This window comes from Balaenoptera musculus, chromosome 8 (assembly GCF_009873245.2).
Source record: "Balaenoptera musculus isolate JJ_BM4_2016_0621 chromosome 8, mBalMus1.pri.v3, whole genome shotgun sequence".
NCBI classification, from domain to species: Eukaryota; Metazoa; Chordata; class Mammalia; order Artiodactyla; family Balaenopteridae; genus Balaenoptera; species Balaenoptera musculus.
The window spans coordinates 98,925,739-98,950,457 of record NC_045792.1 but is presented as its reverse complement, the minus strand read 5'-3'; the positions used below and the strand labels follow the sequence as shown (position 1 = coordinate 98,950,457).

The window sequence follows — 24,719 nt, the reverse complement described above, 5'->3', positions numbered from 1 at the left end:
TTGGAACTCAAATTTGACAGCTTATGATTTGAATTACTTAAAGTCATTTTTAGGCAAAACTATAGGGACAGAGAACAGATCAGTGTTGACCAGTGGTTGGGGGTGGTAGGAGAGGTTGACTACAAAGGAACAATACAAAGGAAGTTTGGGGAGTAATAAAACTTCTGTGTCTTGATTTTGGTGTTAGATCCAGGACTCTCTGCATTTATCAAAATTTAGTGCTATACACTAAAGAGGGTAACATTTTTACTGGATGTGAAATAAAACTAAATAAAAATTTTTAAAATAATTTCTCAAGATATCTGGCATCTGTAAAGGTTATTAAAACATTTCAAGGTAGCTAATTTTTTTAACACTACTTCCTCAATTAGGAAATGCCTACAGTGTCTGTGTTAGAATATGCCTTGCCTCAGAGGCCCCCACAGGGCCCAGAAGATGATCGGGACGTTTCTGAGCGTGCATTACCGAGGCGGTCAACGTCGCCTATCATTGGGAGTCCTCCTGTTAGAGCTGTCCCCATAGGCACCCCACCTAAGCAGATGGCTGTACCCAGCTTCAACCAACAGGTACCTCTCATTAACAGGCACTCAGCCCAGGATATTGGGAATCTGGGCAAAATTATTTGGGAAATTGGTGATGCTGGGAGGAGGGTGGAAGTTTGGGGTAGGCATTAGATTAGAGAGAAAAGTAGCCAATTAGAGGAAAAGTTAGTACAAATAAGAGACACATTCCCCAATGCCCATTGCTGGTGCTACTACTGTTGCTGCTGCCTTTTAATTGGGGGAGAAAAAGGGTAGTTAACCACATTTAGTGTAAATGTCCTTTTTAAAGTGTTTTGCTGGCTGCCCAAAACATTGGCAGAGAGGTAACTGAAAGCTGGGGGGAGTGGGAACACACAGCATTGTCCACATCCCTTTTTACCTTTAAGATATCCCTGCTTTCCCTAGAGCCTGTGCAGTCCTGTTCCATAGACTTTCCTCCTCCTGAAACCAGCAGCTGAAAAGGAAGGCCAATTTGGAAGGTATGGGGGGAGGGTGGTATTGGTATGGCCTAGTTAGGCTCAATATCCTATGAAATGGTGGAGTCACAACGTACACGACAGAGCTGAGCATGGCGGCCATATCATAGGGGCTTCAGAATAGGACTTAGTTAATCCTCCAGCTTTCTTATCATTCCATCTCCCTCACTGCTACCAAAATATATCCTCTTGGAGAGAATTTGCAAGTCAGAATATCTGCTGGTACCTCCCTCAGATAGCATGGAAGGGTGGGGATAACTGGAGAATTAGCTAAATCTTCCTCACTTAAAAGTGGCACATTGCTTGATATTTGTGAGAGGAAGTGACCAAAGGTTCTGTATGTGGACCAAAGCCATAGCAATTTGCTTAGAAGTAGGGCTTTGCATTGAGTTCTGTGTCTCTGCCGGTACTCGAGGGGAGGAAGAATAGGTAGAGGAAAAACTGACTTCACTGAGTGTAGTTGTATATATGTTTGTCCTGATAGATTCTGTGTCCGAAGCCTGTCCATGTTCGACCCCCAATGCCACCACGCTATCCTGCTCCCTACGGTGAGAGGATGTCTCCAAACCAGCTCTGCAGTGTCCCGGTATGTCACTTTACAATCTAGTGAAAATATTTTCTGATCACTGCCTAGTATATAGACATCTCCTAAATCTTACATGTTCTTTATAATCTCCATACTTGAATTTCTGGATCTTATAGTCCCCGGGTCAGAAGACATAGTTCATCATGTTCAGCTATTTCTTACCTCAACTCTTTTCTTATCTTAAAAATCTAAACTTGACATGATCTGGTTTCTTGCTATTATAGTCCCTCATTCTACTTTCTCTTTCACGTTGCATGATCATAGTGCTTTCTCACTTCTAGCATTACTCTTTCGTGTTCCTTCAGTGGACCTCTCAGCTCTACAATTTGAGAGTTTTTCTGTCCAAGTTAATTCTGTATTTCTGTTGAGTTCCCCTGTTATTTACCTGTTTTCATGGTATAAATATAATTTTTTTTTTTTTTTTTTTAGAACTCTTCCCTACTGGGTCACCCTTTCCCTCCTAGTGTTCCTCCTGTTCTCAGCCCCCTGCAGAGAGCACAGCTTCTTGGAGGAGCACAGGTAAGCCTAGGGTTAGCTCAGCCCTTAAAGAGCTTTCTCACTTTCCTAAGGTTCACTAGCTGATATCCCCCTTTTTTGCTGTTAATCAATCACTGCCGCCTCTTATTTTTTCCTTTACTTTCTCAACCAAAGTTACTGATGGAAGCACTATTCACTTTTCTGTGGATAAAAGTAAGGGGACTTGCTGACCAACTCAATCTAAGATCTTGTCCCTCTTGTAGCTACAGCCTGGACGGATGTCTCCCAGCCAGTTTGCACGGGTCCCTGGATTTGTTGGTAGTCCACTTGCTGCCATGAATCCCAAGTTGCTGCAAGGGCGAGTTGGGCAGATGCTTCCCCCAGCACCAGGCTTCCGTGCCTTCTTTAGTGCTCCAGCCCCCGCTACACCGCCGCCTCCTCAGCAGCACCCTCCTGGCCCAGGGCCTCACCTGCAAAACCTAAGGTACGCAAAACAAATGCCTCCGTTTATCCGTTGTCATCTAAGTCTCTTGATCATTGACGTTTAGTGATATAACACAGAAGTCTGTTGATATTTGCAAGTGATACATTTTGAGATGTTATTTGATCCTCAAGTTGCCAAACACAGAAATGTTTGACAGTCTCCAGGCTTTCTTATGAATCACATTTCCCTCCAGTCATATGCTTCCTGTGTACATTTGCACATTACTAATCACCTTTTTTATTTCTCCTGAAGTTTCTTATGTCTCACTTATTTTACAAACACACACTTACGTATGCACAAAGTGTTTGTCATTTAACAAGAAATATCATATACTAAGGAACAGAGAGGAAGTTCCCTGGCGGTCCAATGGTTAGGATTCGGTGCTTTCACTGCCATGACCTGGGTTCAGTGCCTGGTCGGGGAACTAAGATCCTGCAAGCTGCACGGCTCAGCCAAAAAAAAAAACAAAAAGGGAACAGAGATATAGATGTTGAGTTGTCAGCTAATCTCAGTGCTGGCTAGTTGCTTGCTTCCACTGTGATTTTATAACAAGAGGGGTTTTAAGTTCCTGCTTCAGTGAAATTGTGTTTTATTACATATCGTATTGTATCAGTTAGGATTCTCCAGAGCAGCAGAACCAGTAGGATATAGATAAATAAGTAAAGAAGAGATTTACTGTAAGGAATTGGCTTGCATGATTGTGGGGCTGGCAAGTCCAAAATTCATAGGGCAGGCCAGCAGGCTGGACATTTTGGTAGGAGTTGAGGTTGCAACCTTGAGTCTGAATTTATAGGGCAGGTGGGCAGGCTGGAAATTCAATCAGGACTTCCGTGTTCTAGTCTTGAGGCAAAATTCCTTCCCTGGGAAACATGTTTTCTTTTCAACTGGTTGGGCAAGGCCCAACCACATTATCGAGGACCATCTCTTTTTTTCTTAAGGTCAACTAATTGTAAATGTTAATCGCATCTACAAAATACCTTCACAGCAACATCTAGATGAGTGATTGTCCAAACAACTGTCTAGCTTAGCCAAGTTGACATATAAAATTAACCATCACACATATATGTTTCAATGTCATTCCCAAATAGTTGAAACTAAGTACATTAAATATATTAGAGACTTCTCTTTAACAGTAGCAAAAAGAAAAAGAATTAAACTGCTTTACTGCTGATTCATTCTAATTTTATGATTGTCCTCTTAGGAGTTGCGAATTGGCTTTTGTGGGAGACATAAAAATACAGTGGTGTCTTCCTTCTGAAAGATCTTAGAATAGACTTTAGCATTCCCTTGGGTGAACCTGTATGAAGTTATCCTGTACTGACCACATTGTTAAAAACTTCAAGTCATCCGGATGACAGAATTGCACATCTTTTCCCTTTTTGCTTAGATCACAGGCCCCAATGTTTAGACCAGACACAACCCACCTTCATCCACAGCACCGTCGACTCTTGCATCAGAGACAGCAACAGAATAGAAAGTAAGTACTTATCCTACTCCTTTGTGGTTTCTTAATTTAGCATTCATTTTTAACTGATTTAGTTTACTTTTTAAGTAAATCTGATCAGTATTGCACTTATTTTAACTGGTTAAGTCAGATCATATATGCTGTTATTTTATGTTTTCAATGCACAAATTTTTTTTTTTTAATTTTTGAATTTTACTTATTTTTTATACAGCAGGTTCTTATTAGGTATCTGTTTTATACATATTAGTATGTACATGTCAATCCCAATCTCCCAATTCATCCTGCCACCACCACCCCCCCCCGCCACCTTCCCCCCTTGGTGTCCTTGTCCATATGTTTGTTCTCTACATCTGTGTGTCTATTTCTGCCCTGCAAACCGGTTCATCTGTACCATTTTTCTAGGTTCCACATATATGCATTAATATACGATGCTTGTTTTTCTCTTTCTGACTTACTTCACTCTGTATGAGTCTCTAGATCCATCCACGTCTCTACAAATGACCCAATTTCGTTCCTTTTTATGGCTGAGTAATATTCCATTGTATATATGTACCACATCTTCTTTATCCATTCATCTGTTGATGGGCATTTAGGTTGCTTCCATGACCTGACTATTGTAAATAGTGCTGCAATGAACATTGCGGTGCATGTGTCTTTTTGAATTATGGTTTTCTCTGGGTATATGCCCAGTAGTGGGATTGCTGGGTCATATGGTAATTATATTTTTAGTTTTTTAAGGAAACTCCATACTGTTCTCCATAGTGGCTGTATCAATTTACATTCCCACCAACAGTGCAAGAGGGTTCCCTTTTCTCCAGCATTTGTTGTTTGTAGATTTTCTGATGATGCCCTTTCTAACTGGTGTGAGGTGATACCTCATTGTAGTTTTGATTTGCATTTCTCTTATAATTAGTGATGTTGAGCAGCTTTTCATGTGCTTCTTGGCAATCTGTATGTCTTCTTTGGAGAAATGTCTATTTAGGTCTTCTGCCCATTTTTGGATTGGGTTTTTTGTTTCTTTAATATTGAGCTGCATGAGCTGTTTATATATTTTGGAGATTAATCCTTTGTCCATTGATTCGTTTGCAAATATTTTCTCCCATTCTGAGGGTTATCTTTTCGTCTTGTTTGTAGTTTCCTTTGCTTTGCAAAAGCTTGTAAGTTTCATTAGGTCCCATTTGTGAATTTTTGTTTTTATTAACATTAGGAGGTGGATCAGAAAAGATCTTGCTGTGATTCATGTCAAAGAGTGTTCTTCCTACGTTTTCCTCTGTGAGTTTTATAGTGTCCAGTCTTACATTTAGGTGTCTAATCCATTTTGAGTTTGTTTTTGTGTATGGTGTTAGGGAATGTTCTAATTTCATTCTTTTACATGTAGCTGTCCAGTTTTCCAAGCACCACATATTGAAGGGACTGTCTTTTGTCCATTGTCATAGATTAGTGTGTGGGTTTATCTCTGGGCTTTCTGTCCTGTTCCATTGATCTATGTGTCTGTTTTTGTGCCAGTACCATATTGTCTTGATTACTGTAGCTTTGTAATATAGTCTGAAGTCAGGGAGCCTGATTCCTCCAGCTCCATTTTTCTTTCTCAAGATTGATTTGGCTATTCGGGGTCTTTTGTGTTTACGTACAACTTGTGAAATTTTTTGTTCTAGTTCTGTGAAAAATGCCATTGGTAATTTGATAGGGATTGCATTGAATCTGTAGATTGCTTTACTATTATAGTCATTTTCACAATATTGATTCTTCCAATCCAAGAACATGGTATATCTCTCCATCTGTTTGTGTCATCTTTGATTTCTTTCATCAGTGTCTTACAGTTTTCTGAGTACAGGTCTTTTACCTCCTTAGGTAGGTTTATTCCTAGGTATTTTATTCTTTTTGTGTGATGGTAAATGGGATTGTTTCCTTAATTTCTCCTTCTGATCTTTCATTATTAGTGTATAGGAATGCAAGAGGTTTCTGTGCATTAATTTTGTATCCTGCAACCTTACCAAATTCATTGATTAGTTCTAGTAGTTTTCTGGTCGGGTCTTTAGGATTTTCTATGTATAGTATCATGTCATTGGCACCAGTGACAGTTTTACTTCTTCTTTTCCAATTTGTATTCCTTTTATTTCTTTTTCTTCCCTGATTGCTGTGGCTAGGACTTCGAATACTGTTGAATAATAGTGGCGAGAGTGGACATCCTTGTCTTGTTCCTGATCTTAGAGGAAATGCTTTCAGATTTTCACCATTGAGAATGATGTTTGCTGTGGGTTTGTCGTATATGGCTTTTGTTATGTTGGGGTAGGTTCCTTCTGTGCCCACTTTCTAGAGACTTTTTATCATAAATGGGTGTTGAATTTTGTCAGACGCTTTTTCTGCATCTATTGAGATGAGCATATGGTTTTTATTCTTTAATTTGTTAATATGGTGTATCACACTGATTGTTTTGCGTATGTTGAAGAATCCTGCATCCCGGGGATAAATCCCACTTGATCATGGTGTATGATCCTTTTAATGTGTTGTTGGATTCTGTTTGCTAGTATTTTGTTGAGGATTTTTGCATCTATATTCATCAGTGATATTGGTCTGTAATTTTCTTTTTTTGTAGTATCTTTGGTTTCGGTATCAGGGTGATGGTGGCCTCATAGAATGAGTTCGGGAGTGTTCCTTCCTCTGCAGTTTTTTGGAAGAGTTTGAGAAGGATGCGTGTTAGGTCTTCTCTAAATGTTTGATAGAATTCACCTGTGAAGCCATCTGGTCCTGGATTTTTGTTTGTTGGAAGATTTTTAAACACAGTTTCAATTTCATTACTTGTGATTGGTCTGTTCATATTTTCTATTTCTTCCTGGTTCAGTCTTGGAAGGTTATACCTTTCTAAGAATTTGTCCATTTCTTCCAGGTTGTCCATTTTATTGGCATGGAGTTGCTTGTAGTAGTCTCTAGGACGCTTTGTATTTCTGTGGTGTCTGCTGTAACTTCTCCTTTTTCATTTCTAATTTTATTGATTTGAGTCCTCTCCCTCTTTTTCTTGATGAGTCTGGATAAAAGTTTGTCAATTTTGTTTATCTTCTCAAAGAACCAGCTTTTAGTTTTATTGATCTTTGCTATTGTTTTCTTTGTTTCTATTTCATTTATTTCTGCTCTGATCTTTATGATTTCTTTCCTTCTGCTAACTTTGGGTTTTGTTTGTTCTTCTTTCTCTAGTTCCTTTAGGTGTAAGGTTAGATTGTTTATTTGATATTTTTCTTGTTTCTTGAGGTAGGTTTATTGTATTGCTATAAACTTCCCTATTAGAACTGCTTTTGTTGCATCCCATAGGTTTTGGATCGTTGTGTTTTCATTGTAATTTGTCTCTAGGTATTTTTTGATTTCCTCTTTGATTTCTTTAGTGATCTCTTGGTTATTTAGTAACGTATTGTTTAGCCTCCATGTGTTTGTGTTTTTTATGTTTTTTTCCCTGTAATTGATTTCTAATCTCATAGGGTTGTGGTCGGAAAAGATGTTTGACATGATTTCAATTTTCTTAAATTTACCGAGGCTTCAGTTGTGACCCAAGATGTGATCTATCCTGGATACTGTTCCATGTGCACTTGAGAAGAAAGTGTAATCTGCTGTTTTTGGATGGATTGTCCTATAAATATTAATTAAATCTATCTGGTCTGTTGTGTCATTTAAAGCTTGTGTTTCCTTATTAATTTTCTGTCTGGATGGTCTGTCCATTGGTGTAAGTGAGGTGTTAAAGTCCCCCACTATTACTGTGTTACTGTCGATTTCCTCTTTTATAGCTGTTAGCATTTGCCTTATGTATTGAGGTGCTCCTATGTTGGGTGCATATATATTTATAATTGATACATCTTCTTCTTGGATTGATCACTTGATCAATATGTAGTGTCCTTCTCTTTTGTAACATTCTTTATTTTAAAGTCTACTTTATCTGATACGAGTATTGCTACTCCAGCTTTCTTTTGATTTCCATTTGCATGGAATATCTTTTTCCATCCCCTTACTTTCAGTCTGTATGTGTCCCTAGGTCTGAAGTGGGTCTCTTGTAGACAGCATATATATGGGTCTTGTTTTTGTATCCATTCAACGAGCCTGTGTCTTTTGGTTGGAGCATTTAATCCATTCACGTTTAAGGTAATTACTGATATGTATGTTCCTATTACCATTTTCTTAATTGTTATGGGTTTGTTTTTGTAGGTCCTTTTGTTCTCTTGTGTTTCCCACTTAGAGAAGTTCCTTTAGCATTTGTTGTAGAGCTGGTTTGGTGGTGCTGAATTCTCTTCGCTTTTGCTTGTCTGTAAAGCTTTTGATTTCTCCATCGAATGTGAATGAGATCCTTGCCGGGTAGAGTAATCTTGGTTGTAGGTTCTTCTCTTTCATCACTTGATATATTTGGCCACTCCCTTCTGGCTTGTAGATTTTCTGCTGAGAAGTCAGCTGTTAACCTTGTGGGCGTTCCCTTATATGTTATTTGTCATTTTTCCCTTGTTGCTTTCAATAATTTTTCTTTAATTTGTGCCAATTTGATTACTATGTGTCTCAGCGTGTTTCTCCTTGGGTTTATCCTGCCTGGGACTCTCTGCGCTTCCCGGACTTGGGTGGCTATTTCGTTTCCCATGTTAGGGATGTTTTCAACTATAATCTTTTCAAATAATCTCTTCATCTCGGGTCCTTTCTCTCTCTCTTCTTCTGGGACCCCTAATGCGATTGTTGGTGCATTTAATGTTGTCCCAGAGGTCTCTTAGGCTGTCTTCATTTCTTTTCATTCTTTTTTCTTTATTCTGTTCCACGGCAGTGAATTCCACCATTCTGTCTTCCAGGTCACTTATCCTTTCTTCTGCCTCAGTTATTCTGCTATTGATTCCTTCTGTTGTATTTTTCATTTCAGTTATTGTATTGTTCATGTCTGTTTGTTTGTTCTTTAATTCTTCTGGGTGTTTGTTCTTTAATGCTTCTAGATCTGTGTTAAACATTTCTTGCATCTTCTCAATCTTTGCCTCCATTCTTTTTCCGAGGTCCTGGATCATCTTCACTATCGTTATTCTGACTTCTTTTTCTGGAGTTGCCTATCTCCACTTCATTTAGTTGTTTTTCTGGGGTTTTATCTTGTTCCTTCATCTGGTACAAAGTCCTCTGCCTTTTCATTTTATCTTTCTGTGAACGTGGTTTTCCTTCCACAGGTTGCAGAATTGTAGTTCTTGCTTCTGCTGTCTGCCTTCTGGTGGATGAGGCTGTCTAAGAGGCTTTTGCAAGTTCCCTGATGGGAGGGACTGGTGGTGGGTACAGCTGGCTGTTGCCCTGGTGGGCAGAGCTCAGTAAAACTTTAATCCACTTGACTGCTCATGGGTGGGGCTGGGTTGCCTCCCTGTTGGTTGTTTGGCTTGAGGCGACTCAGCACTGGAGCCTACCCGGCTCTTTGGTGTGGCTAATGGTGGACTCTGGGAGGGCTCACGCCAAAGAGTACTTCCCAGAACTTCTGCTGTCAGTGTCCTTGTCCCCACGGTGAGCCACAGCCACCCCCATCCTCTGCAGGAGACCCTCCCACACTAGCAGGTAGGTCTGGTTCAGTCTCCTATGGGGTCACTGCTCCTTCCCCTGGGCCCCAATGCACACACTACTTTGTGTGTGCCCTCCAAGAGTGGAGTCTCTGTTTCCCCCAGTCCTGTTGAAGTCCTGCAGTCAAATCCCACTAGCCTTCAAAGTCTGATTCTCTGGGAATTCCCCATCCCGTTGCCAGACCCCCAGGTTGGGAAGCCTGACATGGGGCTCAGAACCTTCACTCCAGTGGGTGGACTTCTGTGGTATAAGTGTTCTCCAGTCTGTGAGTCACCCACCCAGCAGTTACGGGATTTGATTGTATTGTGATTGTGCCCCTCCTGCCGTCTGATTGCAGCGTCTCCTTTGTCTTTGGATGTGGGGTATCTTTTTTGGTGAGTTCCAGTGTCTTCCTGTCGATGATTGTTCAGCAGTTAGTTGTGATTCCGGTGCTCTCCCAAGAGGGAGTGTCCTCCATCCATTTCCACCTTCCAAAACCCGGAGCCCTGAACTTTATGTTATTAGATTCAATACCTGCCTGCATACCAATGCACAGGCTTTAAATGACAAGAGCTTATCAACTTATTTCCAAGTTACTATAATTCTGAAATACAATTTAGATCTGGGGGGTGGGGAATCAACATTTTATATTCACTGCTTACCAAGTTCTTACCGTACTTTTAACTACCTTTTGTTGACCATCTCAGCTCAGACATAATCTTGAATATAGTCTCTAGCATTACATTTGGGTCTTATGTAAAGCCAGCAGTCACTCTTTATCTTTGCCTCTGTTTAATCCTCATTCAAATATATATTTATATATGTGACCTCAGCTGTGTACCAGGCACTGTAGTCAGTTTTGGGGATTGAAAGAAGAACAAGACATATCAAACCCTTGCCTTCATGGAGCTTATATTCTATCACCATTCTTATATATAAAATAAGAGAATTAAACATAATTTTGAGGGGTTTTTTCAACCTTCCATTTTATGGTTCTTTGTGTGTAATTTATTTTTTCTTTCAAAAAAGTTCCAGAATATTTTTTTCAGGGGGAAAAAAACCAATATGGGCTCTTAAGACACAAAAAGTACAAACCATAAAGGGAAAGATTAATACATTTGACTGTTAAAATATGAAACTTCTTGTGCCTGCAGTTAACATTATGGTATTGTGTACTTCAGAATTTAAGAGTGTAGATCTCATGTTAAGTGTTCTTACCACCACCAAAAAAAGAGAAAGAAAGGGACACAAGGAGTAGGTGTTGGATATGTCTATTACTTTATTTATGGTGATGATATCACAAATGTTTGCATATGTCCAAACTTACCAATTTGTACACATTAAATATGTGCAGTTCTTTGTACATCAGTTATCACTTAATAAAGCAGTTTAAAAATATTTTAATAAAATTGCAAAAATATATTAAACTTCTGTGTAACAAAAGGCATCAAACACATGTAATTTTCAATAGAGGAAACCTACATGGCTCATAAGAATGAAGAGATTTTTCAGATTCACTTGTAATCAGAAGAGTGCAAATTAGATAGCCATTTTACATCCTCAGGCAAAACGTGAAGTGCCTCAAGTGTCATTGTTGGCAGGAATGGCGTGCACAGCCTTTCGAGAGAGAATTTGGCAATAAATAATAATGTTGATAATGTGGATACACTGCATCCTAGCAGTTCTACTTTTCAGTATATACCTGTGTATATTATCGTCAACATGGAGAAATATGAAAGGCATAATGTTGAATAAGAAACAAGGAGCAGACCTGTATAGACAGTACCAGTTATGTAAAATGGAATAATACTGTATAATATTTAAAGGTGGATGTACAGGTAATAAAAGTATAAAAACATTTCATGGAGGTTGCATAACAAAGTCAGGATAGTGGTTCCTATAGGAAGGAAGGGAAGCTGGAAACCATGATCCGGAGGGGTATAGGTGGGCCTTCAACTGTAAATGTAACACTGTATTACTTCAATATTACTTTTTAGAAGTCTGAAGCAAATTTGACCAAATAATTTTTTTTTCATTAAGTCTAGATGGTGAGTAAATGGATTTTTTTTTAAAATAGTATTTGCTGGGCTTTTCTGTATGTTTGAAGTATGTCATGATTTTCATCAAGTTTTTTTAAAAGTATGTAGACTTGGGGTCAAATTGGCGTGTGTTCAAAATCTCTCACTCTGCTGCCTGGTGTCCTGCTTTAGGCAAGCTACTTGATCTCTTTTGGCCTCAGCTTGTTGTCTTAAGTGGAGAAAATAAATCTACCTTATTACCTCATAGGGTTATTGTGGGGCTTATACAGAAGTCCATAGGTGAAAGTGCTTAGCTTATGGTAAGGCACTTGGATCTTAGTTTTATTTCCTTAATTATGTATTGCACAGCTCTTTCCTTTCAAATTCTGTTAAGATTCGATTCTTTTTCACTCCTCTTTTAACAAAAGCAAAGGGGAACCTTTTTTTCAGTTGGCCTGGTTTACTCCAGTGCTGTTACAAGGCATAACGCATGTATCCACTTGGAGTGAATGTGGCGTATATTTCTTTCTCAGTCAGCATCGGAATCTCAATGGTGCAGGAGACAGAGGAAGTCACCGGAGCAGTCATCAGGATCATCTCCGAAAGGATCCGTACGCCAATCTCATGTTGCAGCGAGAAAAAGATTGGGTCTCTAAAATCCAGATGATGCAGCTGCAAAGCACTGATCCCTACCTGGATGATTTTTATTACCAGGTGAGTACTCTGTGCTAGTTCTGAGGATAATAGTTTAGTCCCTTACCCTGGTGAAGGTACTCATTTAAATATTGGTAGAATTAAATATTGATAGAATTTTCTTTTGAGGTAGTCTTCAAGTGGATAAGAATTGACTAAGCAAATTCTGTCCTCTTTTCAAGCTGAAGAACCTGTCACACTATTCACTCAAAGGTTTGCATATATGCCTTTTATTTCTTACCTACGGAGGCTCTCAGACCAATATTTTCAAATCTTTTCGGCATCAATAATCTGGTTCTTTCAATGAAGAATATTGGCAGTCTAACTTTAAAGATATTTCCATTGATGATTATTTTGAAGGCTGGGATTTTTTGATAAAGTAAATTCATAGCAATCTAACAAAAGTTAAAGATCAATATATTTATAGAGTACGAGTAGTGTTGCTACCACTAGTATAAGTTAATTATTTCATGATAAAGAAAGACCATATTCTGTGCTTGTTGCAACTGAAATCATCTTCTCATGTGGTAGAATTATTTTGAAAAACTGGAGAAACTGTCAGCTGCTGAAGAAGTGCAAGGTGATGGCCCAAAAAAGGAGCGCACCAAGCTCATTACCCCTCAGGTGGCCAAACTGGAGCACACCTATAAGCCAGGTGAGGTCCTGGAGACCATAATGGAGAGATAATGGAGAGATGGGGTGCTGCTGATAGGATAGAATAAAAATAACTGTATAGATGATTGGATAGAGATGTTTGAAACTGATGTATAAAGTATCATTGTCCTTGACAAACACACAGGTCAGCCTTATTCAAGCATGGAGTGAATGGTTTGACAGATGGCCTTTTAGATCCTTTTCTACTTGAGAGTCCATGAGTTTTTAAAACCTGTTATAATTTCTAGTATCCATAAAATAGATAAGGGGGAAATACTTCAGATTTTTATTTATTATTACAACCAAAAAAATGGGAAAGGATAGATGTTGATAAGAGATTGCTTTAGATAATACATAGATTTTTGTAGTAAATTGTTAGGCTCTGAGTAAAGAATAGACAATATAAAGATCTTCTTTGAAAGCTGTCTGCCTGCATTGCTGAGTTTTTATTTGTTGGAAATTTTTTGTCCCTGCAGTGCAGTTTGAGGGCTCTTTGGGAAAGCTTACTGTCTCTAGTGTGAATAATCCCCGAAAAATGATTGATGCTGTTGTGACGTCTCGGAGTGAGGATGATGTAAGTGTCTGTAGAATTGTGTGTTTAAAAAAGTCTGGGTCATCACTACTTCTTTGGGGGTCAGTGGATTGGAATCCTAAGGCAGCCAGGCAGGACCTGGGTGGCAGGAGTCTTTGAACTAGGTAACTCTGGCTGCAGACAGCATCAGCTATTTACTCCAGTTTTTAAAACTATGATTTTCTCTGTCTTTTAAGATTTTCCTATGATATCTTCATCTTCCACTGCATTGTGCAATTACCTTTTGCCTATCTATGAATTCAGTTTATGTGTGGGTTGATTCAGTCAACTCTATGACCTTTGTCCACATTAGTTTTGTTTTAGAGTATTAACTTTCAAAGAGTCAGTATTCTCAAAGTATTGTTACAAATGGAATTACCTATGTGCCAGTAAGTTATTTTTAACATGGGTAAAGAGTTCACATTGAATAGTCTTGTCTTTTTTTAGGAGACAAAAGAAAAACAGGTTCGGGACAAAAGACGAAAAACCCTTGTCATAATTGAGAAGGTAAGTTTTAGAATTTGTTACTGTCGTTAGTTTCAAATAAGGAACTATTTAATGTATGTGTACTCAACAATGGGAAAGTAAACAATCAGTGTTCCATGATTTTAATTAATGGATATATTTGTGTAAAGTGCCTATTGTGTACAGGGCACACTAGAAAGGAATGTGGTATACCTCACCTATGGCCTCATGAAAAGAACACTGCAATTAGAAGTCCTGGGTTTTTGTCCAAGCTTGTTCAGTTAACAACTGAATGTTTTGGGGCAGGTCATCTTCCTAAGAAAATGAGAATAAAAATTACACTGTTCTGCCTATGAATTAATTCAGGTCTATTCAATCAGCTCACATATATTTATTGGACATTCCCTGGGTGCTGGGCACTGTCCTGGGTTCTAAGGAAAATCAGGTAATATATAAGCAGTTAGTGTTAAAGCATAAATACATATTGCAAGGCATAGAACATAGGAGTTAGGAGCACAGACTCTGGAAACAGTCTACAAATCATGTCTTTTCCGTTTCTCAAGAGCTGTGACTTGAGGCAAGTTATTTAACCTTTCTATGCTGTCCTCAGTTTCTTTATCTTTAAAAATGAAAACGATAAGAGTCTCTTTCTCACTGGGCTGTGGTGAGTGAGTATTCAGTAAATGAGTACTTGCAGAGTGTTTAGAGCAATATGCCTGGCACCCAGTAGTAAAATTAGCTGTGACCATTTTTATTAATATAAGGCATTACTTGGAGCAGTGGTACACATTGTTTATCTTACAGTGCTGTTGCTGCTGCTGGAGAATTTGGAAAGTGTGTAATCATTTCACTCTCTGCCTTCTGGATTAGAGGTCAAGGAGGTACAGGGAATGATGTTCGAAGAATTTTTTAAGTTGTTTCACTATGTTTTTCTGGGTTTAAAAGAGCACTTTTTTCCTCTCAGTCTTATTACAATGCGCTCTCACTCTTTTTTCTTTATCTGGTATTCCTAAACTGTGAAGTTGTTTATCTAATACTCTGAGCTTGCTGAGGCCTGCTTTGTCTCTCACTTAGACCTATAGTTTACTCCTTGATGTGGAGGATTATGAAAGGCGTTACCTCCTAAGTCTGGAAGAAGAGCGACCTGCCCTGATGGATGAAAGAAAGCACAAAATTTGTAGCATGTATGACAACTTAAGGGGGAAATTGCCTGGACAGGAGAGGTAAGAGTAGTGTACTTTGGTAAAAACATAGACTAGCTAGACTCCTTCCTCTGCTACGTTGAACTTTATACGTTCCACCCTTTGGATATCCTTCCTACCCTCTCAGTAAGCTCAAAATCTTTCCTTTTGGCCTCAAATGCCACTTCATATAAAACATTTCATAATTCTTTCCAGCCAGGAAAAAAATCTATTTATCCGGAATTCATTTTTCAGCAAGTACCTCTTCAGGTATCAGCTGGGAACTGTGCTGGGCACTGGAGACACAGTGGGGAGCGTTACTTAGCCTGTGTTGTTGAGCTTACAGGTTGCATCTGGCTTATGCTTACCAATGGTCAGCCTTGTGATCTTTATGTATTTTCTTTCCCACTAGGAGGGAGAGTATTAACACTTACACTTCCTTGGGATTTCCATACAATACTTATTTGCTGTGGAAACCAGTTGGTTTTCCAGTGGAGACTAAGCTCCTTAATATAACTTCTCTATATCTCTCTCATCTCTCTCCCACCCAGTATCAGGAACAGAATCTTGCTAATGGTAAATGTTCTATAAATCACAATATTTATTTGATGAATGCAAGAGGACTGTGTCTCCTAATCACTCCCTTTCTCTTTGCCCATTCAAGAGAATTGATGATTCTTCTAAGCCAAGACATACGCAAAACAGAACTTCAAAAAAGGACCTTCTTTTCGACACACCTTTTCTGGAGTCGGGCTGACAGGGAACTGGTTGAATAAATTTGGGTTTATCCATAGATTTGACTGTTATGCAGCCATTAAAATGTATGTAGTTAAAGTATTATTTACTGCTGTAGAAAAGTGTTCACAAGAAGTTGTTCAGTGAAAAAAGTCAAGTAACAAAGCCATATAAATTATGTGGACCCTTTCTTTTAAATGAAAGATAAAAATATACAATAAACAGCAAAAATGTCTTCAAAATGGTAACACTAATAAATTGTCTCTGAGATTATGAATATTTTATTTCTTTTTTCTTATATATATTCAGATTTTGCTGTTTTAACCATGTCATTTGTGTAGTTACTTAAAAGTTAATAAAGGAAATTAATGCATATAGTTTGATCAATTCTTTAACATAGTTTTTGAAATGATGATTTTCAGTATTTATGAAAGGAAGAATTACTTTTTTTTTTTTTTTTTTTATTCTTTGAGACTATACCAAAACTCCACAGTAGCTTCTTTATTTATTTATTTTTGGCTGCATTGGGTCTTCGTTGCTGCGTGCGGGCTTTCTCTAGTTGCGGCGAGCAGGGCTACTCTTTGTTGCAGTGCGCGGGCTTCTCATTGCGGTGGCTTCTCTTGTTGCGGAGCATGGGCTCTAGGCGCACGGGCTTCAGTAGTTGTGGCGCACGGGCTTAGTTACTCCGTGGTATGTGTGATCTTTCCAGAGCAAGGCTTGAGCCCATGTCCCCTGCATTGGCAGGTGGATTCTTAACCACTGCGCCACCAAGGAAGCCCCGAAGAATTACTTTTTATTATTTGGTTGAGAGTTGGAGAAGTAATTCTATTTTGTAGTACAGATAATTGTAGCGTGAAAATAAATGCAGTGTATTCACTCAGTAACATGTAAGAGGAAAAAAGGGATTTTTTACATTGTTCTTGCTGACCTAAGTTAGCATTTTTCTTTCCCTGCAGGCCCAGTGATGACCACTTTGTACAGATCATGTGCATCAGAAAAGGGAAGAGAATGGTTGCCCGTATTCTTCCTTTCCTCTCCACAGAGCAAGCAGCTGACATTCTCATGACAACAGCCAGGAACCTCCCTTTTCTTATCAAGAAGGATGCACAAGATGAGGTGATCCACTTTATGTGGGACATCTTTCCTTTGGGTCTTCATAGTTGATAAGATTTCTAGAGTCCAGATTTCTTTTTGTCCCCTTTTCCCTTTTGTATTCTTTTATCTTTGGCAGAGTGATATGATTATTTAAAGCAAAACTTTACTCCAGGCCTGTATTTTTAATGTCACTTTTTATCCAACAGACCATGTTCCTAAACAGGAGGAAAGCAGTAATTCCGTCTTACTTGACATAGTTGTAAAAGCTGTGGTCTATATCAGAATTGCTTGGGAAGCAGATAATTCAGCCCTACACCAATCTCGCTGAATCAGAATTTACAGAGAGATGATCAGGGCTTCTGGGTTTATAACAACATGCCCAGCTGAATCTGATGCTCACTAAATTTGCAACTTATGATCTTGGTTACTTTGTTGGATATAAAGTATCATTCATTGGGCTATTATTAGTAGCTAACATTGACCTGTAGACTTAGTTGAATGGTGTCCCACAGGAATTGGGCCAGTGCTTTTAAATAATTTTATCTAACCTAAACTGGGCTGGAATTTGAAACATGATTATCAAGTTTATAAGTTAACTCTTGGTAAGAATTGCTCTCTGCTTATGCCTGTCATAATACTTGAAAGATTAGCACAATTGAAAATAGTCTTAGAATTTCAAAACAAGGAATTGATAAGGTTAGCACAAAGGGCTAGTATTACTAAATGTGAGATTCAGAATAATAGAATTTATGAGCGTGAACCTGAAAGATGTGAAAATTATTCCTTCTGAAATGATAATAGAATTGAAAGAATTTCTTCTTTCAGCAAATATTTATTGAACACTTCTATGTACCAGGCACTGTTTAGGTCCTAGAAATATAGAACCTAGTTCTAGGTGCTGAGAGTTAGGAATCCAAAGATGCCTGCTTTGGTAGAGCTTATCTGCTAGTGAGGAAAACTTGTAGATGTAAATGTAGAGGCTAAGTTTTTACCTGTATGCATTGAAGAGTAATAGACCACATCTCTAAACACCATTTCTTTGAAGTAATAGCGTGTTCCAGGTCCTGAGGCATAAAATGTACAAGATAATTCTGGAATATCTTGTATCGGAAAGCAAGGAAGCTAAAAGATTACTAGGGTCCTGTGTAAAAGATGCACAGACCAATTTGAAGGGGTCTCCTTTTGGTCAAAATGGGATAATTTGCATCAGAAAGAAAAATTATAGGAGTGGATTGAAGTAAATCAAATATATTTAATTTAATGAGTTCATAATGGTATGAAAAAAATATACTAATCACCTTCAGAGATTGCTAGGCTATCAACTCATTATTCTGAAAAGTGGTAAATAAAGGAAAAGAAGCATTTATCCTGCCGCATTACAACCAGATGTCATGGTGACCAGAGAGTGATAATAGAAAAGTTCTTCTTTATAGAAGATATATCAGCTAATAAATTCAAAAGAAATGATAAAATTAGAAAATTGCAGTTTTACAGCTCCTAATGGAAAAGCAATCAATCTGGGCAGCAACCATTACTGGTGCTACAAAAGCATTAGGTAAAAGGTGGATGGGGACCTTTACGGTGGTTGGAGCAGGCTGGCAACACCTGAACCCACTGATGACTGTTTTTGGTTTTATTTATGTATGTATATATTTATTTATGGCTGCATTGGGTCTTCATTGCTGCGCGTGGGCTTTCTCTAGTTGCAGCGAGCGGGGGCTACTCTTCATTGCGGTGCACGGGCTTCTCATCGCAGTGGCTTCTCTTGTTGCGGAGCACGGGCTCTAGGCACGCGGGCTTCAGTAGTTGTGGCACGTGGGCTCAGTAGTTGTGGCTCATGGGCTCTAGAGCGCAGGCTCAGTAGTTGTGGCGCACGAGCTTAGCTGCTCCGCCGCATGTGGGATCTTCCTGGACCAGGGCTCGAACCCGTGTCCCCTGCATTGGCAGGCAGATTCTTAACCACTGTGCCACCAGGGAAGTCCCCCACTGTTTACTGTTAACACCACTAAGGGGAACAACCGGACACTATGTGCACCTTGATGTGATGCAGTAGAAAACACACAGTTCTCTCCATGAAGTTTCCTTGCCATGCACCACCCTGACCCCTCCATTGAACTTGAATTGAACCAAACCTCTAATTATCAGTTTTTATGGGACAAAACAGAGGATGGTGAAACCTGTTAAGTGACACCACAGAGGTGCAATTAGCCAGATCCAAACTATGGGACAGATGACCCAGTTTCTTCAACAAATAAATGACATGAGAAAAGGAGATGGACAGTGACAAAGGAGCTATTAACAGATTTTAAAAGCCTTGCCAGCCAAATGCAGTGTGTGGATTTATTTGAATCGTGATTAAAATAAATCAGCTACTGGGACTTCCCTGATGGTCCAGTGGTTAAGACTCCACTCTCCCAACGCAGGGGGCCCGGGTTCGATCTCTGGTCAGGGAACGAGGTCCCACATTCTGCAACTAAGAGTTCGCATGCCGCAACTAACGATCCCGCCTGCTGTAACTAAGACCCAGCGCAACCAAATAGATAAATATTTAAAAAATAAAAATAATAATTCACATTGCTGGTTCTAGACTGAATGTCCTTCAAGCTAGGATGGGCATGTACCGTATTGGCCAAAGCATTGAGGAAAGCCTTTGCTGTTTTGGACTATATTAACTGATGGCATTTAAAAAAAAAAAAAAAAGAATAAATCAGCTGTTAAAAGACATTTTTCAGACAGTTGGACAAACTGAATTTGGAATAAATATTGGATGATAATTAAGGAATTAAACTTTGTTAGGTGTGATAATATTGTGAGAGATTTTGTTAGCAATGCCAATTAAAGTATTTATGGATGGAATGATCTTATATGGGAAGAACATAGATTTAATAAGGTTGGCAACCTGTTGTTGATTGAATTGTTGTTGAAGTTGGGTTATGGGTATGTGGACTTCACTATACTGGTCTTTGTACTTTTGTACATTTTGTGTATGTTTAAGAATGGTTTCATTTTTAAAGCTCTGTTTATTTAGAGTAGTAGATCATGAAAAGGAGTCTTCTGCGTCCTTGGATGCTGTTTAAAGTAGAACCAGCCATCACTTTTTATGCCATGGGCATTGAGTGCTGGAAGCACCCTCAATTTCCTTTCAAGTGTCATAGCCTAGTTATACCAGTAGCTCTGTATTTTAACTTCCCAGTCCGGGCCTTAAGGCACAACGGAATGAGTGGACAGCAGGCTGGAATCCAGCAGCCTTGGAGTCTGGTTGTAGCTCCTAGCTTTGTAACCGAACACTGAGTTTCTGATCGCTTAGCTTCTCTAATAATCTATAAACATTGGTTAATCATTTCTCCATTTCCTCATTGAGTTTTTATAAAAAGATAAAACAAGATACAGTTAACTCTGAAAATACTTCTCAATAACTCTGTAGCACTGAAAATTTTACCTGTGTTAGAGTCCCTCTCACAATATATTAAAGTTGCCAATTTACTCATGGCTTCTCCTCTATCCTTGAGACCCCTGAGGGTCTGTGCTGTTCACTATTTGTTTTTAGCTCACACGCCTGGAACACTGTAAGCATCTGAATATTTGTGGAGGGAACACTGATGTTTTATCCTGAATCTTGCTATGCATTTGAGAAGTGATTTCTACACCCTTGGTTCACACAAGGAATGCTGTTTCCTTTACAAGTTGAGTTGAAAAAGTTCTCAGTAGCTACCATAGAATCCGCTGTTAAGATGCTGGTAGTATCTGCTAGGCTTGTCAGCCCTTCTTGGTTAAATCTCGCCTCGGGAAGTTGAATGTACAGCTGAGCATCCTTCCATCCATGCCCACTGACGGGGTGTGACTGAAGTAACAGTTGCCAAGATGTAATGCCTTTTTTTTTTTTTTTTTTTGGTAGGTGCTGCCATGCTTATTGAGTCCCTTCTCTCTTCTCCTCTATCATCTTCCATCAGTGACTGTCACCAGCCTTCTGCAACAGCTAATGAACCTACCTCAGAGTGCAGCTGCACCAGCACCCGCCAATCCTCACCTCACTGCTGTGCTCCAGAACAAGGTGGTCTTGCCCTTTTGTGTCCCTGAACTTTGAGAGGCGCATTTAAATTTGAGTTATGAGTAAAAATAATGACTGCTGTGGCAATTGTAAAAAAAAAAAAAAAAAAAAAAAAGGCTTCCTTCAGCCTTTTACATTAAGCTTATAGTGATAAAAACTAGAAATAACAGTGGTTTCAACACAATAGAACGTTCTGTATCTCATGTGGAATAAATCTGGTATGGTGACTGCACGGTGTCAGGGGTGCAGGCTCCTTCAGTTTCCCTTCTTTGCCATCCTTAGCAGTGGCTGCCATGCTTGTGACCTCTAATGGTCCACGATGGTTGTGGAATTTAAGGTTCCACTTTGCATCAGGAAGAGAGGTGTGTTTAGAAGGCCAAGAGGTGTGGAGTAGCCGTCTGCCCTCCTTATTTGGACGTTTTCCAGGACCTCTAACCACCAGCTTCTGCTTCATCTCAGTGGCCAGATCTTAGTCACACGCCTTGCCTAAACTGCAGGGAAGGCTGGAGAGCATCTCTTAGTTCACGCCATTGCCACCACAAATAAAATCAGATCTAACAGGAGAAGGAAAGCATACAGAATTAGGTAGGTAATTAATGGTCCCTGTCATAAGAGACCATTTCATATTTCATCTATATCAGGTTAAAGATCCAGAGACTCCTAGGGGAAGCAGGATACAGAAGAAGAACATGAGCTTTTAGAGAGAGCAGGTTTCCACTCCTTGTCTGCCACATCCTAGCTTTGTGACCCTGAACAGATTATTTCACTTTGCTGAGCCACACTTTCCTGATCTGTCATGTGGAGGTGATGAGGTCGATGTCAGAGCTGTCCTGTTTCTTAGATGAGAAAGCAGCCATGAACAGTTCAGTATAATGCCTGGTACGCAGTGAGCACTCACGAAGGGCCATCTGTTACAGTAGAGGGAAAAGGAGACCCAAGGCCTCTTTCTTCGTATACCTGAAAACCTGCCAAGCGTGGCTCGGAAGGGCCGTGAGTACCTCAGAGGCTGAGAGGGTGATGGCGCCTCAGGGGACCTAAGACAGGGGTTCTGGGGTAATCAGTTGTGTGCCTTCCATGTTATTTGGTCTCTTAGCTTTAATTTTGATAAAGACAGTAGAAAAGCATGAAGTCAGACAAGGTTATGTAACCCGTTGTTTTTCTGACAATGACATGAAGGGAGCTGTTGTGGAAAGGCAAGGTTATCCTGTGTGAGGTGAACTCAGAAAGGAGGGATGGAATCCCAGAATATCCCCAGCTTCTCTTTGTGGTCCATTATGGCTGTGATTCGTACACTTAACCTAGGACTTGGACATCCTCTCTAAGCCTTTATATTCCCAGATATGTGTGTCCTTTTTAAGGAAATTTTCTCTTCATACCCTGATCATCCCAGTTACCTTTCTTTGTATGTTTTCTCACAGGTCTTAACACCATTTTTCTTAATTCAGATTCTATTTAATGTTTTTTGTTCTATGAACTGTAATTTTCTGTATCAAAATTTGTCTTCATTTAACTCTTCTTTTTAATCCACTTCTGTTCTAGTAAACAGGAGAAAAGCTAAATCCCACATTACCCATGGCAAGGAGAAATTATCTTGTCCTTTCAGGGTGGGGTGGGGTGTAGAGGACTGCTGGGCACTGGGGCTTCCTGTCCCCTTTGAGTGAGCTCGCTGCTGCCGTGCCAGGAGGACACGGCCTCTCGGCTCGGCCCGATTCCACAGAGCAGCACGGCAGCGGGGTTGTTGTGAGCCAGCGCCGTCCCCCATCTAGTGCTGCGGTCCCCTCAGAGGTGGTCCAGGAGGACTGCATGCAGTGCTGTTTGACACCCTCTGTCTCCTCTTGTAGTTCGGCCTGTCACTGCTCCTCGTCGTCCTGAGCCGTGGGGAAGACCTGCAGAGCTCAGACCCCACTTCAGAATCAACGCAAAGCAACCAGTGGTCAGTCTGCACTGTGTTTCTTCTCTCATTTTAAGTTCTTTTAGGTCATCTTTTCATTCTTTTTCTTATATTGTTATTTTCGATTTTCCCTTTCAGGACGGAGGTGATGTTCATGGCAACCCGAGAACTTCTGCGGATTCCCCAGGCAGCCCTGGCCAAGCCAATCTCTATACCCACAAATCTAGTATCCCTGTTTTCTCGTTACGTTGACCGACAGAAACTGAACTTGCTGGAGACAAAACTGCAGTAAGTTGGAAACAGGAGAGTTCCACATCTCACTGAAGTTGGCACTTTAGAAGTTATGTTGAGGAGGCTGGGGAGGGCATAAAACTGCATTTGGTGGAAGAGATTAAAGATTTCTGTCAAATACATGAGTATCTGCGAGATATAAAAGACTGTATTGGATGCAACAGAACCCTCATTGTTAAATAAATGATAAGGGTACAAATATCTTAGGTGTTTTGTTACGAGAGTTCATACAAGGATGTAACTCTAATACAAATGACTGACTTCTGTTTTAACTCATTTATACAGGTTTCCTTTCTCTCTTTCTTTGTACCGTAGGCTAGTTCAGGGGATACGATAAAAGATCTCCACATGTGTCCTGTACCTCCTTTTGGCTGCCACCTGCACTGCTGCCATCACCAATGGAGTGTTGTTTTTAATGAGGGAGGGAAGGTAGCTTATTCCCCAAAGCGTCTTGTGGGATCGATTCCTGTTCACAGGGGTTGTCTCTGAATGCCAGGTATTTCCCCACTGGTCTGTGAAATTTGGCTGGGTGATACTTCTGCTGGTTTCTTCTTACCTTCTATGTTACAATTCTGCATGTCCTACTTTTACTCAATTCTTCTCAATTTTACATTTTCTTTGCCCTAGAAACACAAATATAATCTCTCCCTTTATCCCACCACCACTACTCCAGTTCAGAGTAGATTGTAGCTTGCCAAAGGATTCCTTCCCTCATCCTACTGAAGTCTTTTTTCATTGCCCCATATTAATATGACTGTAGGAGAGCCAATTAAGTAGACGTCTATATATATGCGCACACACACACCCCTATACACACACTTATGTGGTCTCCAAAGGATGCTTAAAGAACGAGTTTTAGATTGAGAAATATTTAGGTGACACATCCCTTCTTTAACCACAAACCAGTTGATGTATTTTTAATCTGTTTCTCGCCCCTCTTGTAATTAATTTGGTGGGTTCTACTTGTTTTAATATAAATATAGGGTATGGAGCACGTTTAATAAAATCAGAACTCTTGATTGGCTGACGCCTAGCTCTAGGCTGAGAAGTTCTTTATCTCCTCCCCACTTGTATTTCCTTTGGTTCTGTCCACCTCAGTGGAAACAGCACACGGTTAAGCCTTTTTCCTGCTACAACTGCAGTGTACTTGAGCCTGTGCCCTCAAGTGCATGGAAGATTGCCCAAGATGACCCTAACCTAGAGCCTGCTTCCACAGTGTAGCTTTTACACACTCAGTCTGTCTTCCTGAGACTACTTCAGTAAGCCATGCTTTTGCTTCTCTCTTTTCTGTTTTTATTTGGTGTCATGGGGAGAAACCCCCACACCTATAACCATGGAAGCTGGGTCCAGCCTGTGCTGCTCTTCAGTCTCGTCCACGCTGTGGGCAGAACTGCTTGCTGTCCTTGCTGCTTCATCCCACCCAGGTCCCATTCCCAGGCAGCCAGGGGCCTGGGTCTGAATGCTAGCAGGGACAAGCCTGCTGTGACCCTAGTCACTTATCCCTCTCCCATTCAGCAGTCA

At 39.9% G+C, this 24,719-nt stretch overlaps 1 protein-coding gene across 2 annotated transcripts in view; it reads left to right on the top strand.

Annotated features, from left to right (window-relative positions):
• The window catches only part of PATL1 (PAT1 homolog 1, processing body mRNA decay factor), a 35,161-nt gene extending 10,939 nt beyond the window's left edge, over nucleotides 1-24,222 (top strand). The window contains exons 5-19 of one of the 2 annotated variants that reach the window (XM_036861041.1): nucleotides 372-566; nucleotides 1,503-1,604; nucleotides 2,034-2,123; nucleotides 2,345-2,565; nucleotides 3,953-4,042; nucleotides 12,108-12,288; nucleotides 12,799-12,922; nucleotides 13,398-13,495; nucleotides 13,940-13,999; nucleotides 15,032-15,180; nucleotides 16,830-16,989; nucleotides 20,864-21,019; nucleotides 22,858-22,949; nucleotides 23,046-23,195; nucleotides 23,514-24,222. In XM_036861041.1, the coding sequence (XP_036716936.1) occupies nucleotides 372-566; nucleotides 1,503-1,604; nucleotides 2,034-2,123; nucleotides 2,345-2,565; nucleotides 3,953-4,042; nucleotides 12,108-12,288; nucleotides 12,799-12,922; nucleotides 13,398-13,495; nucleotides 13,940-13,999; nucleotides 15,032-15,180; nucleotides 16,830-16,989; nucleotides 20,864-21,019; nucleotides 22,858-22,949; nucleotides 23,046-23,195; nucleotides 23,514-23,535 (1,890 nt within the window). In that variant the 3' untranslated portion in view covers nucleotides 23,536-24,222. The remainder of the gene's footprint in view (nucleotides 1-371; nucleotides 567-1,502; nucleotides 1,605-2,033; nucleotides 2,124-2,344; nucleotides 2,566-3,952; nucleotides 4,043-12,107; nucleotides 12,289-12,798; nucleotides 12,923-13,397; nucleotides 13,496-13,939; nucleotides 14,000-15,031; nucleotides 15,181-16,829; nucleotides 16,990-20,863; nucleotides 21,020-22,857; nucleotides 22,950-23,045; nucleotides 23,196-23,513) is intronic. The other variant, XM_036861042.1, reaches the window with a different exon arrangement.
• The last annotated feature ends 497 nt before the right edge of the window (nucleotides 24,223-24,719 follow it).